This window comes from Antennarius striatus, chromosome 16 (assembly GCF_040054535.1).
Source record: "Antennarius striatus isolate MH-2024 chromosome 16, ASM4005453v1, whole genome shotgun sequence".
Classification (NCBI taxonomy): Eukaryota; Metazoa; Chordata; class Actinopteri; order Lophiiformes; family Antennariidae; genus Antennarius; species Antennarius striatus.
This window is the reverse complement of record NC_090791.1, coordinates 1,993,726-2,008,972: the sequence shown is the minus strand read 5'-3', so window position 1 is coordinate 2,008,972 and position 15,247 is coordinate 1,993,726. Positions and strand designations below refer to the sequence as shown.

General features: G+C 47.7%; 1 protein-coding gene across 2 annotated transcripts in view; it reads right to left on the bottom strand.

Annotated features, from left to right (window-relative positions):
• The window catches only part of cacng2a (calcium channel, voltage-dependent, gamma subunit 2a), a 31,247-nt gene that overhangs the window by 8,510 nt on the left and 7,490 nt on the right, over positions 1 to 15,247 (bottom strand). The window contains exons 1-2 of one of the 2 annotated variants that reach the window (XM_068337137.1): positions 1,504 to 1,542; positions 1,279 to 1,362 (exon numbers count right to left, since the gene is read on the bottom strand). In XM_068337137.1, the coding sequence (XP_068193238.1) occupies positions 1,279 to 1,348 (70 nt within the window). In that variant the 5' untranslated portion in view covers positions 1,349 to 1,362; positions 1,504 to 1,542. Of the gene's footprint in view, positions 1 to 1,278; positions 1,363 to 1,503; positions 1,543 to 15,247 lie in introns of those variants that run through there. The other variant, XM_068337136.1, reaches the window with a different exon arrangement.

Here is a 15,247-nt window from a genome sequence, read left to right as displayed (position 1 = left end):
GAGTCTTCAGCCGCCCACAGGCGCCGCGGAACTCCTCATTATGGAGACGCCAGGTGTGTCCACGACAACGGGAATCATGGGGGATTAATACGGAATTACACACACACACACGCACACACACACACACACACACACACACACACACACACACACACACTCCGACAGGTGCTTTAGAAGTCCTGAGGTGACGGAGTGAGAGACGACGGAGAAAGGCCTGACCTAAATAAGAAGGAGGCTGAAATATTTATGGATACGAGCGTCCTAATTGGCTTGGCCGCTGGGAGCAGCGTGGCCCTCCCGTCCAATCACAGCCCGGGGAAGAGGTTCACACACATGTTCCATCGCAGACCCCACGACCCCCCCCCGCCCCCCTCCCCAAGCCTGAAGCAAACCGCAGAACAGCAAAAGTCCGGATCCGTCTGACCATCTCAGAACAGAAGCAGGTCCGTTTAGCTGGTGGCTAACGTTAGCAAACAAGCTAGCGTTAGCACGTAAAGCATCATGGCTAACGTTAGCAAGCAAGGTAGCAGCACTTAAAGTCATCAACTCTGGAGTTTATGTCGTTTCTTAAAACATTCCGTAGCAAACCAAGCTAATAGTGATATAGCAAACAAGCTAACGGTAACCATAACAACTGAAATTCACCCTGTAATCCATTACATGATTCTCTCTATGAATATTAATCAGGTGTAAACTGTTAAAACTTTAGAACCTCCTCTTTGGATCGGAAAAACCCCAAACTCAATCAGAAATATCCTCCTAACCTGCCCGGTTTCTTTTTGGATCTGCCCCCAAACTGCCCCGATTTGAACTGTTGCTTCATTACTGCGGAATCTTTACGCCACAAATAACATCTCAGACACATTTACTGCCCGTTTATTGGCCAATCAGAGGAGCGTATCGAGCCGACGACAGTAACAGTACATCATGTGCTCGGAGTCATTGTTGTGATTTTAAGGATTAGCAGGCGAACGAGTTCGACGAGCGCCTAAGTGTGGCTCGCACAAAGGAAGAGAGAGCAGAAATCAATGGCTTGTGTTTACAGGGTACACCAGCGACTGTAACACGGCACGCCGTCGCACGCGGCCAAGCAGCAACACCGACCGGTCGCTTGGCAGTAATCAGTACGGCCGGGCCGACACTGGCACCGCGCGCCAGTCTGGGACGGAAAGGGAAGTGGGACAAGTTTCAAAAAGGTCTGATGTGACTCGTCCTGATGGTTTAAGGCAAACAAACAAACAAGCGAGTAGCGTCAACACAGTAAGACCAGATACTCACGCAAGAAGTACTCGGACGGGTCGGCTTCGTAATCCGTCTCCTCAGGGAAGTGGTCGATCTGTTTGCACATCCCTTTATAGTTTCCTGTTGGAAAGAGAAGGAAGTTATAAGTTCAGCCTGTTGATCAGAACCATTTATAAGATTTGAGTTTGAACTCGGATTTTTCTTAAAGGGATCTGGGAAATTTTCTCAAAGAACTATCCAACATTTTCGTCAATAACACACCGATGTTGTTCGTCAAGTTACTGGAAAGAGTCAACTTCCTGTGTTGCAGCTATTATGACATTTATAAGACAGAACATGATTTAGAATGTCCTGTAGCTGCCGAGCAGAGATGAGTCAGCGAACATCTGATGAAGGTCAGAGAATCCAAACACCACGAGAACCCAACAGAAACCGGAGCTGAGTAGGCGGTCCTTAAATGTGTTCAGGACACGTGAAGCTCGGACCGCCTCTCAAGACCCATGGGTTCGGTTCTGTGCTACAGATGGCATCAGATGACTTCCATCAGAGCTCTGTGGCCCCGGCGCTCAGACGGGCCAGAGCGTCTTCACATTCAGGCCCCCACCCCCTGATCCCCGCCCCCGGCATCAGTGGGTGTCGTCTTGTAAACCAGACGAGTGTGGCGGGTGCGACCTGGAGCCGGTCCAGCCGCCGTTCACGGGGAGCTCATCTCTAAACGCTGGCTGGTTTGGCTCACACCTCACCGACCGGCCGCTCCAGCCATCCAGGAAGCAGCGTGCTGCCCGCCCCGCCCGATTGGCCGCCTCTCAGCAGAGGCTTGGCATCGATAAGGTCATTCAAGGTGGCGTAGCTAGAGAGGCGCTCGTAAGGCGGCCATTATGGCGGCCTGCTGCTGCATTCCTGGTCTTTACCCCCAACCAGCGTTGGTATGAAGTCTTTCTATTGGTGGAGATCAGTGGGTTCTTCTCTCGATGATACGATGAAGACGTTGATGAGACCACATCTTGGGTGTATGTTTGAGTTTGTGTCCCAGCTGCAGGTTTTGGGGTTTGTAGCCGCGGCGGTGGAAGTGGCCTTCTGGGAGAACAACTACAATTATCGTGCTGAAAGATTGATGTGACACTTAGCGGCTCAGAACGGTCCTTTTCTTGTCCGACATGTAAACTCAGCAGGCTGGTAAATGTTTTATAACAGTGTTTTCATTTGGGGGACCACCCTGCACGAGCGCCAGAATGGGGCCGTGGCGAGAAAATGGCGTGGAAGGGTGGAAGACACCTCATGAGGTCTTGCATTGGGCGTCCATCAGAGGTCCATCAGAGGTCCATCATGTCTCAACAGTGTCCATAGAATCTAAAAAGTTCTGTACAACACAACTCTGTGTGTTCATGCAGGTATGAAAAGAGGAGGAGGAGACAAATCTTCCTGCCTGGGGAGGGAGGGATGGAGGGGGGGGGACATCCTGGTCGGCCTGCCCACACACCCAACCCTCAAACAGCGATCAGACGCGATCACAGCTGCCACAGCGCTGCAGACGGAGACAAAGGTTTGATGAGACACAAACACGGAGGAGGTGCATGATGGGATGGGGGGTGTGGGAGGGTGCAAGGGGGGGGGGTCAGGAGAACTCTTGACTGAGTGGGAGGTTTCAAAGAGAGACAGAGAGAGAGAGAGATGGAGAGAGATGGAGAGAGATGGAGCCCACTTCTCTTTTCTCAGTGGGCAGCTCTCTCAAAAACTTTCCAGGCAGCCATGGGGAGTGTTAGCATCCAAGACCCCCAATCTGCATCCACCCCCCCACCTCAAGGACCATATCAGACGTCTGAGAAGGAACTGTTCAGCCCAGAAAGTAAAATTCAACTGTTATACAACCAACCGGGTGGAGCTGGAGGAGTCCACAGCCCCCCACCCCTTCCCATTAGCAGCAGGCTAGTCACCTAGCATTAGCTTCACCCACTCGCTAATGTACGGCGTGTCCTTTCGGGTGAAACACACGAGCAGCCAATAGGAGAGATCTATGACACACACGGGTCGTTTAACCGCTCAAACGGCCTCGCCCCGTCAGGTGGGGGTGCTGCTGCGTTCACACGCGTGTGGAGGCATGCGCCCACAAATCCTCCGTGGACGTGGAGGTAATGGGTTCACGCGTGTTACACGCCGGCACCTTCGCCGTTCTAATGAACAGCCGCCCGCGGCGGCAACCAGAACCCTAATCGCCTTATTCATCTTCATAATCACACCTTATTCATCCTTATAATCACCATATTCATCTTGGTAACGACCCTGTGAAGGCAGGGAGGCCCATATCCTGTCACACACACACACACACACACACACACACACACACACACACACACACACACACACACACACACACACACACACACACACACACACACTCACTAAATGTGAGCTAGTTGTGAGCTAGTAGTGAGCTAGTTGTGAGCTAGTTATTAGCTAGTTGTGAGCTAGTTATTAGCTAGTAGTGAGCTAGTGTTAGGATTGAACTGTTCATTTTTTACGGCTGTTGAGGCGACCTTGTCTGTAACGGCGCTAAATAACGCGCCATAAACGGTGTGGTTCCAAAGGGTCCCTTGACCTCTGACCTCATGATGTCTGAATGCAGATGGGTTCACGGCCCACAAGTCTAGTTCAGTTGATGATGTGCGACTCTAAAAATGGTTCATCTCTAATTTCAAACAGATCGTCTGTTACGAAACCTCAAACCTGCAGCGTTAGCCGGCGCCGGCGTTGGAGACAGGGCTCGTCCGTGATCGACCGGGGGAGCGGCGACCCCGACGGGAGGTCCGGGCCCTCGCCGTCACATCTGCTCCACCCCGCCGCCTCCCGAACTCCGCTCTTCAAATCACTCTTTATTTATAACCTCCTGTCTTCACAACTTTTCCACTCGGGGAACTTTATGTTCCGGCGCCGTCGCAGCTTTTGCTTTTGTTTCATCACAGCTCAGGAGGCGAATCGACGCTCCAGCTCCTCCCAGGAGGAAGAAACACCAGTTTGTTTACAGCGGTGTGAAGAAGGGAAATGGGGAGGGATCCTCCCTGACGTCCCACCGTCGGGGGGGTGGTGGTGGTGGGGTCGCCGAGCAGGTCAGGAACCCGCGAAAGGAGGGGAGGATGAGATTTCACAGATCCGGGAACGGGGAAGCGGTGATTCACGGTTTGTCGCGGCGACGTGCGTCACGGCTGTCTGGTGAGACGGAGCGAGAGTTGTCCGGTTCCCAGAGGCATCTGTCAGAAAGAGGCTTTCCCAGAACGCAGGAAGTCAACACCTCATGCTAATAACAGCAACCACCGCCGGTCACATGAGTTTCTTTTGATGGATTCAAGACGCCAAAGGCGGAGCAACTAAACGCCATCTGCGTTGGACTGGGCTGAGGGCAGAAGCTAAGCTAACCTAGAGGTGTTCATTGTTGGACATAAACGGTCTTCCCGGCAGGACAGCGCCGCTTCCCGCCTCCGTCCAACCGCCACCTAATCCTCACACCTGAATTAATAAACCTGCAGGAACTGGGAAGCTTCCGCTAACATGCTAACAGCCTGGGAAGCACTGAGAAAAGACTGGAATGACCATTAAAGTAGTCTTTCTCTATCGTAATTATTGTTCGTTTCATCGCCGTGGTTACACCAAACGATCCCACATCGGGAAGCACCGGTGGCATCCGGATCAGTGATGGAACCCTGAATGATCCGACCCCACATCCGACCTCCTATGATTTACGCCCCGCGGCCTGGAAGCAAGTTCACGACATCAGCACAAAATGTGCACCGTGAGCACAGCGGGGCGGCGGCGGGGCGGCGGCGGGGCGGCGGCGGGGCGTCGTAAATCCCTCTCAAAACAGCTGCACATTGATCTCATGAACAAACACACTCCTGTTTGAACCAACGGGACTCCCGTCCGCCATTAATAACAGCGGGAAGAGGACGGGGGCGGGGCTAGTGGTGGTGGGGGAGGGGCTGACGCTGCTGTGAATAGACTAGATCTGATTGTTGTTCTTCACGTTAAATCTCCCACAGACATTCTTGTTATCTATGATGTCATCGGAGGTTTTGACCCTCCACCAGGGAGGAGACAAGACGTGATTAGAGGAGCACTGTCGAACAAACCACGCCCCCAAAAGGGGGCGGGGAAATACACATGGAAACTTTCCGTTTCCTGGTTTTTAAAGGAGCCGAATGTCAAAGTGTCCTTGGGCAACGAAGACCCCCCCCCCCATCGGGTCACATGGTCTCAATAACTTTTACTAACGCACCAATTAAACTATAATGTGAACGTAACCGAAGACCCCGAGTCAAATAGAACGAGCCAGTCAAAGACAGCAGAGCATGCTGGGTAATGAGGTCAAAGGGATCGTTGGAGTCGTAGTTTGAACTTTGAGCTTTTATTCCAGCTCCAGAATCAAAACCACAACAAACCGGATCGGTGTAATGAATGACAGGAGGCGGATCATGACTCAGCAGTTCCTCCCAGCGTCAAGGTCAAAGGTCAGACCGGTCTCAGAGAGCACTGATGATAGCAAATTAGAAATGCTAATGTCAGCTGCCGGGGCAACGAGTGAGTAATACTTTACTATGCATTTAACGAACTTGTAAAGACGAACCATCACCATGACAACCAGCAGACTTAGGAATAGATCGGCCAATCAGGAGGGAGGAAAATAAGTAAAATACCTGCATGTACTTTTACAACGTTCCTGATGAGATGAGGAGAGGATGAATTACAGGAGTCACAACCTGACAGAGGAGAAGACAGCTGATAGGACGACTGAACCTGCTTACCCAGCATGCTAAGTAGGTGCTAATTAGCTCAACGTGAAATACCCCGGCTAATGTGTGTGATGGGATCACTCCTACGCTAAATACCAGCGAAGAACGATGAAAGCTGCGTTCTATTGGACAGATGTGTGAACGGGAGACGCAGCAGTAGCAGGCGCTACTCATGCTACCTAGCTGGATGCTACGATACGCTAGCACTGAGTCCAGTTTGCGTGGCATCAAACCGGCTCAAACCAGACCAGACACCTGACCCTGATTTAGATGAAAGGAAGCATCCAATCTTAACGGTATCAACCCGTTAGCCCGTTAGCATGTTAGCCGGTATGAATAATTGTGTTTAATCTGTGCTTGAATAATGGAGGCAGACTGACTCATTCCACTGTTTGCAGGGTGTAGGGGGGTCCTGATCGTCCCCCCCACTTGTGAAAAATACTTCACACACACACACACACGCACACACACGCACACACACTACCCAAATATGCTTTGTATTCAGCCGCCTACTCCTCAGCATCTCACACAGGGACGGATCACACTGGCATGAAACCCACCATATGCACTCCAGCTCCTCTTTACTGTAAACTATTTATAAAGAACACCTCCCTCCTCGCGTCTCCGTGTCCAAACGCTTCTTTGAAAACTTGAACTACACACATTTATACACACAAACGAGATACTTCTACTTAACTAAAGTTCTTTCCACTAAATGTGGAGCGACACGGAGTCGGGAACGTTTCGCTAGCGCACTTGCGAAACATTTTAAATAAATTCATTAATTTCTGAAGAAATATTCCGTATGTTTTAACTGTAATCTAACAGATCTATATACAGTACATAGAATAGATTATCATCAGCATACGGTAATCCCTCGCATATTTGTGTTTCAAGATGCACGGCTTCAATATATGGCGAATATCGAACATGCATGCTATTGGCTTTAATATCGGTATGGGGAGGGTTCATAAACACTTAGATTACCATAAATAATAAAATAAATAGTTTGTCGCTATATCGCAGAATTTATTTTTCAAGTGTGGTCCTGTAATGCATTGTAGTTGTCTCAGAAATAGGTTCTAGTGGGGGTACATCTTCGTTTCTGATCTCCAGGACTGTTGGAAATGATTTAAAGGTGCTAAAACATCAGATAGATTATTGATAGACAGCTGCAGCTCCATCGACCTCATCCATCCAGGATGGAGTGGAGTGGTTCCATTCCGTGGAACGTTCCCACCACACATAATAAAGCCCATCCAGTGTCAACAGGTGACCCTCCAGAGCATCCAGAGCCAAGTTGTTCCCACTGGTGGATCCCCATCATCAGCTTCCACGATGGTTTGTGGTCGTTTCCCCCTGCATCACGCTTCAAACAGCTGTTTAAAAGAGCGGAACACTTCTCCTATGTGTGTTCAGAAGAGACGAGGAAAACGTTCTGGACGGATGGATGCTTGGATGAGAATCCACCCGTCGATCCCGGCCCGAGTATTACAGACATAATCATATGCTCCGAGAGGGGGAGTGAGATACTTTTTACAGTTGGCTTCATCTACAGCGATTATGATTCACTCCTATGTTCATATGCCAGTCTTTCTTTGCAGGGAAAACAAGATGTTTTGTATTTCCATCTTCTGCTAATAACACATGGACCGATGGCTCTGTTACACCACAATATAGAGGGAGGGGTCCACAATTTAGAGGGAGAAAGATGGAGGCGGCGGCCGATGGAAGGCTTCTCAAACCTGAGCACGAGCTTTTGAACTCAACAGTCTTGTAGCAACAGGCTAATATTAGCTGCTTATCCATCAGCCTTTAATACATCTAGCTATCTCATATAACTATTTTAGCTAACTACTTTCACAATTTTTTGACAACTTTCTTTAATAACTATTTGTGCTGCCGTTATTTTTTGTTTTCACGGCTGCTGACGTTGAAGTTTTTCCGAAAGACGTGTCTAAAAGTTTGAGGTCATTCTCCACCGTCGACCCGACAAAAGATGCTAATCTTTACGAATCCGTTGAACACTCAAATACGAAACAGAGATTTCACTCCTTCAGTGTCGTCCTCTTGTTCCTGAAAACTGCCGACCTCAGCAACACTTTTAGCCGTTATAGAAGATAAGGTTATTGGGGGAGAGATAACAAAGTCTGAGCAAAGACAAACGTACCAAGAGGCAGGAAAAGCTAAACCAGAACAGCAATTTCCAATGAAGGTGAAGCGAGGTAAATGCTGGAACGTTCAGGAACTGATGGATATGACAAGAGCAGCTGGCACAGCTGGTGGGGGTGGGGGTTGGGGGGGGGTAAGACTATCAGAGTGACCGATGTTGGTTTACAGTAAAAACGATGGCTCACGCGCTGCTTCGGACAAGATTGGTCATCTTTCAAGTGGAAACGTTACTCAATTTACAAATTCACACAGTCCGATCAATACATGTGATCCTGAACCCCTCCCCCGAGCCTGATGTCACCCTATCATCTGGATCCTGACTTCACCCGATGGATACGTGAGCTTCCTCCACCGAAGCCCGAGCTCGGTCTTAAAACCTGAGATAACGGCGAAGAATCCGAAAATGCAAGCTCACGCCGTCAAAGTCACCTTTCCCATCTTTTGCCAATTACAGCTCGTTCTCCGAGGTGCGATCCTCTAACTCAGCATCACACGTGAGCAGGAGACACACACATTCCAGCGCCGCCAGACGGATGCTTTATTCTCGGGATTAAAAAAAAAAAAAGGATCATCCGAGGCAGGATAATATATCTGAACACTAAAAAGCAGAGTCGTTCACTTTCACTGTTTCGCAATAACAAACGGCGTCGTCGGATTGAGGCGCACCTCGCTTCACTTTACTCGTAGATCATTTCAAAAGTGACCTCTGTGGTATGAAAACATCTTATCAGAGCCACATGCTAAGCACGCTAAAAGGTGTATCGTTTCTGACTAGCATGAAACGTAAAATTTGGTCTTGGAGTTTGAGACGTCCTCACCTGCGCCTTTTTCAGAGACGAGCGCTTCACCATACCCATGTTATTTCTAAAATACTTTGATGTCTGGATGAGGTTTAACCTCCCAGACTGAACGTGAGGCAACGTGAATTCTATGCAGACGATAACAGGCAATTCGTGAGTAAACCTGGTGCTGCTGTGGTTTCGTGGCGACATCGCCTTTCATTCTCTGTATGTTATCTTCTATATCTTCTGTAACATGCACTTACCCAGCACAAACAGTTTAGCATAAACGGCTAAAGCTAACTCCAGGCTTTGCATCACCTTGTTTATATTGCAGTGTTTTGCGTCATAGCCTGCGTTAGGTGATAGTTATACAGGCAAACCTCGGTTTCCGACCACAATTCGTTCCTGAAGGCTGTTCCAATAGCAATTTGTTCCAATTCCAAATACATTTTTTCCCATTACAAATAATGTAAACGGTGTTAATCTGTTCCAAAGATGCTAGAAAACGACCTTTTTTCAACATGATATGTTATCTCATAATGTCATTTATACATCAAATTGTATAGTAATGAAACATATCAAAGAAATGTAAAAGAAAGAAGCAAAAGAAAGAAAAAAAAACATGGACGTAACCAGGTTAGCCTAAGGTACGAGTTACCGTCGTCTTTTTGGACAGTTTACGGTAACTTAACTCGTACCAGAGGCAATGGAACGCAAATTAAGTGAAAAATTATTGAATACAGTAAACTAAAATAAAAAGCACATTACCGTCACGTTTTCTCTCGACTTTTCTCGCATTTATCGCGCTTGGTGGAAAGAGAAAAAGGCGAGTTCCGAATTTTGTTCGCCTTCTAAGAGAAAAAACATTCCAAATTTTTCGGTTGAATTCTGATTTGTTCGATGTCTGAAGCGTTTGAAAACCAAGGTTTGCTTGCATATCATTAGATTGTTGCCCTAAAAGAAAATTTTCCAGCTGAAACCTCCTGGTTTTCCAAACGGATTCTCCTCATGAGGTACGTTTTTGTGCACGAGGTCCTACATTCCATAAATTACTATTGTCTGGAGGAATGGTTGCTAATGGCGTTGTGTAGCTAAACGCCCAGCTCTTCAGCGCCCCCCACCACCACCACCATCACACCACCCCCCACCCACCTCCTCCTTTGGACTGCCCGAGGCAGAATGATTAATTTGTGGCTATTGATTTCTTTCCCCGAGCTTGAAAGTGTGTGTGTGAGAGAGAATGGTGAGGGGGGGGGGGTCAGAGAAGCAAAGGGTTGAGGAGGGAGAGAGGTGTGTGTGTGGCAGGGGTTCGGGTGTGTGTGTGTGGGGGGGACACATCCAGTATTCAGTGTAGTGCTTCTCTGCAGTTCTTTTTTTTCTAATCTTTAATGTAGGAAAAAAAAAAAAGCCAATGGTTGCAGTCTGGATGCGTCAAACCTCCTCCCCTCCGTCTCCCTCCCCCCTCCCTCCCTCCCTCTCGGTGGCGATTGGCAATTCACTGAGTGTCCACATGTCACTCCTTGCCCTGCTGCAGCGGCGTGCAGCGTGGCATGCTGGGAGGAGGGATGGAGGGAGACGGATTGGAGGAGGGCGAGCAAAATGGCGAGATGGATGGAGGCGTGGATCCATCATTTCCCTGTTTCATTACATCTGTGTAAGTGCTGCTGGGTATGAATACGCTAGCACCCCCCCCCCCCCCCATTTACCCCGCTACTGCCCCCCCCCCAGCACAGATGTAAGACAAACGTCTCAAAGACAGTTTCCTCCTCTTTTGATCCCCATCCTCACCCACGTCTCTCGTCAGTTCCGTCCCCGATGGAGCTGCTGAGAGATTTAACGTGATGGCTAACCGCTAACGGCTCGGGTTAGCGCCGTGTGATCTGCGCTTAATTCTATTGGCTGATGCTTGTAATGAGGCCTTGCGTGGTCGACGACCAGCGCGTCTCTCTGAGATGAACCGTTTGACCTACATTTGGAGCCGATCCGACTTCCCGTCGTTGATGGGGAGGAAAAGAAACGTGTCCGGTGACCTTTCAAGGGCAAACGTGTGGCGGCGTTTTTTGGGGGGGGGGGGGGGGACAAAAAAGGGGCGTCGCCAAAGAGATGAGGCGCCTTTACTTTAGCTTCGTTTTGACGAAGCCTGAACGACGTAAAGAGTGTCGGGCGGAGAATCCATAAAACGGATCTTTCTGGCAGCGGCGGCGTTCAATCAGCGCCGCCGAGCGTGATGAAAGCGAGCGAACGAACGCGCCGGCCGTCCGTCTTCCTCCGTATCGGTGATGGATGCTGCTTGTCTCCCAGCGTACGGCCCCCGTAGCATCACAGATTGATCCATTCCAGCTAAACGGTTCCAGCGTGAGAGGATTCGAACCTCAACCCAAGTGTAGCTGCGTTTCCACGGATACAGATGAGGCGGTGCAATACCACCAAGAAGCGGCTGGGGGCGGTATAGCCGCCATTCAAGTTTAAGGAAATTATGAAGAAGAAAAGAATGAAAGAAAGGAAAAAATTAAATTAAATATTTAAATATATTAGTAAATATATATTTTATTTTAGTTTTTTCATTCAAAATTTTTTAAATTTGATTTCTTTAATTTAATTTTTTTACATTTTTAAACCCCCCCCCCCCCACCAACAAACTGGTTTGATTCCGATCTGGAAAAACAGATTCAAGAGAAAAAACTGGAAAAAGAGATTTTTCCAACTTCCTTTAAAATGTAACAAAAAAACAGTGTATTGTTTTCTGTGTGTGTGTGTGTGTGTGTGTGTGTGTGTGTGTGTGTGTGTGCGTGTGTGTGTGTGTGTGTGTGTGTGTTGCTATGATCATGAGAGACTCCCTGTCCTGGAATGAGATCTGAGGCAGCAAAGGGGGGCCACGTTGCTTCTCATTAAAAATTCATCCTGTTCCTTACTGCTCTCACAAACAGAGACATGAAGGTGAACACACACACACACACACACACACACACACACACACACACACACACACACACACACACACACACACACACACACACACGACAAACCTCTACACGTTTTGTCCTCGCCGCCATCGGACGCCGCCATGACAACGGCGGCGACTTCATTTTGACGAATTTGATTGGCTTTGACCGTCAGTTCGACTTTCCACGGTCAGCAGTTTGGCGAGGCGTCGTCTCGGCGTTACAGTCACGGTGCGTCCCGTCACGGGCGTGAACAATCGAGTGTCAGCCGCTCACAGACAACAGGTTTACATCATTTCCTGTTGGGCGGCTATTAAATCATCATCCTTCAGCTGGGGCGCTCGACTCGCTCCATCACGCCGCTCCGGCGAGACGCGTGAGCGATGGAACCGACGGAGTCTGAATCAATTAAAGTTCAGCGTTTGCTAAATTTTATTGATCGTCTGCGCCTCAACCCGACGTCAAAACGGGGGTCACCCAGGCCCGGCGCCGGCAGGGGAGCGGTCCCGGAAGCCACTGACGCCCTCTAGGGCGTCACGCCAACATGGCCGCCAAAGATAAACTTTATTGTCATCTTTGATTCACTGACATCAAAGCGACATCTGATCCGATAACGGATTGAAAATGATTGCATGTCTGATCAAACCGTTAATCAGCTGACTGTTCGATAACTTTTATTATCGATTACCTGATGGACTGATCTCCAGCCAAAGGTCGAATCAATAATCAAAACAAAACAATCGAAGCGTCTGATCAGCTGTCTGGGGTCACGACGGGAAACAAATCAATAAGACTGGATGTCAAAGACATCTGAAGCCTGGATCAATAATCATACTGTAAACACTCATCCCTGCTCATGATCAGTTTGATTACTGATTGATTTGTGATAATTATTGTTTGATCGTTGTGAAGATGGATGCAAAACAACGTCCATCAGGATGACATCATCCGGCAACTAAAGTTATTGATTATTTTCTGATTGACACAGATCAATGTGGTTCCTTGTTTCATAAGTCATGTGACTTCCTCATGTCGTCCTCGCCGTCTGAGGAATGTGGACCACCGTCACGTCAGGTTTGCTGCGTGTCTGTGGCTTTAAATGCAAATGAGTCAAGCCACGCCCAGTTACAAACATGGGCGTGGCTTGTTAATGTGATTACGGGCGGGGCAAACTTTGAGCACCTGTCGTGTCTCCGCCCTGGAGGAGGCGGTCATACGATGACATCACAGTGGGCTTCAAAATCTGAACGGCGCTTCACAGAAAACAGTTTCTGATGGGAGGAGCCAGCGAACGAGAGGGAGGCGGAGTTTTTAATTTATCTGTAAATGATGTGATGCTGAGTTCCACATCAGAACAATATTTGGAACTGATCGATTGATCGGATTCATCCATCTCTTGGACTTTGCGGCGACGACCTGTCCCAGGTGACACTGGGTAAAAAGGGGCGGGGCATCCTGCCTTTTGGGTGAAATGGCCCTTTAAAAAGGAACTCGGGTGAGTTTGAGAGGACGAAAAAGAGTTAAAGTCTGAATCTTTCCGTTTCCATCCAGCGAACAATCAGCAGTGTTATTATCGTTGTTAGCATTAGCATCGTCTACCGCCGCTTCACCAAACCCGCTGATGATGGAGTGTGTTTGGGCGCCATTCTGACACAAAGCAAACACGCCGTAATAGATTGCAAATGAACTGCGCCATGGACAACGCCAATTAATCAAAAGGCAGCTTTTATTTTCTTGGTGCCTTTGCAGGAAATAAAAAAAAAAGAGTGAATCACACCTCCTTAAAATGAATGGATTGTATCTGCAGTTAATTATCGTTACCACGGGGTCTCTTTGGGATGTTTCCGCAGCTTAAGGATTGGGCCAGCGAGGCGGAACGGAGACGAGCGTCGCCGCGGCGATAGAATCGGAGATCGGCCTGCTGGTAATTACACGTTCATTGTAAGAGGATCAATTGAGTGTAATCAGAGCTATCGCAGCGAGAATTGAGCGCCCATTGAAACCAGTTTCAGGTGGAAACTTTACGTTCTGAAGAAATGAAAGTGAGCAGCCGCTCGCGCAGCTTGAATCTACTTTATTTACTATCGATTGATCCGCAAGTTATATTCTCAGTTTATCAATGAAACATTTTGGCGCATAAAATATCAGAGTAGTGAAAATGGAAATATTTATCCTCCAACTGAAGGCAAAGACTTTAAATCTTTGCTTACTGTGAGAAAATATTCAGTTTAAAAAGATGACTCAAAAATTTAACAAATCTTTATTACTAAGGAGCTAAAATCAGTTAAATTTTGACTGATTTTTACCTCAGTCAAAATTTAGATTTTTTTTTACATCACAATTTATTAAAATGATTGATTATCAATATAGCTGGTAATCAGTATTCTATCGATTAACTGGTACGTTAACTAAAATTTTCTAAAATTATACCAAATCTTTAGCCAATATTGACATTACAATCTGACTTTATAAATGGTTTAGTAAAAAAACTGTTAGACATCTAAAACCCACATGAAAGGTAACGGCGTCTGTTTGGAGAAGGAGGCGGAGCTTTTACTGGGAAACAACCATTGGATGACATCTACTAATTCTTCTTTTTCTTTGGGCTTTTTACCTTCAGGGGTCGCCACAGCGAATCAGTGTCCTCCATCTAGCCCTGTCTTCTCATCCTCTTCTCTCACACCAACTACCTTCATGTCCTCTCTCATTACATCCATAAACCTCCTCTTTGGTCTTCCTCTAGGCCTCCTGCCTGGCAGTTCAAAACTCAGCATCCTTCTACCAATATATTCACTATCTCTCCTCTGGACATGTCCAAACAATCTCAGTCTGGCCTCTCTGACTTTATCTCCAGAACCTCTAACATGTGCTGTCCCTCTGATGTACTCATTCCTGATCCTATCCTTCCTGGTCACTCCTAGAGAGAACCTCAGCATCTTCATCTCTGCTACCTCCAGCTCTGTCTCCTGTCTTTTCCTCAGTGACACTGTCTCTAGACCAAACATGGATGACATCTACTAATTATAACTTATTTATCTACCAATACAGTAGATACCAACGAGTTTAGACAAAATAGTTGACATGACTCCATCTGGGAATCAGTTTCATCACTAACAATTCCAGCGACTAAGAACTCATGTTAGCCAAGATAGCCTGCTAGTTAGTATATTTGCTAGCTAGTTGGTTACTAGACTCTAGTGAGCAGATCAGGTGACATACTCTGCTAGTTAGTTGGTATTTTATGCTAGCGACTGTAGTAAGGCAATATACTTTAGCTAGCCAGTAGTTACTATGCTACATTAGCACGTTGTTGCAGTGTGTGTGCTAT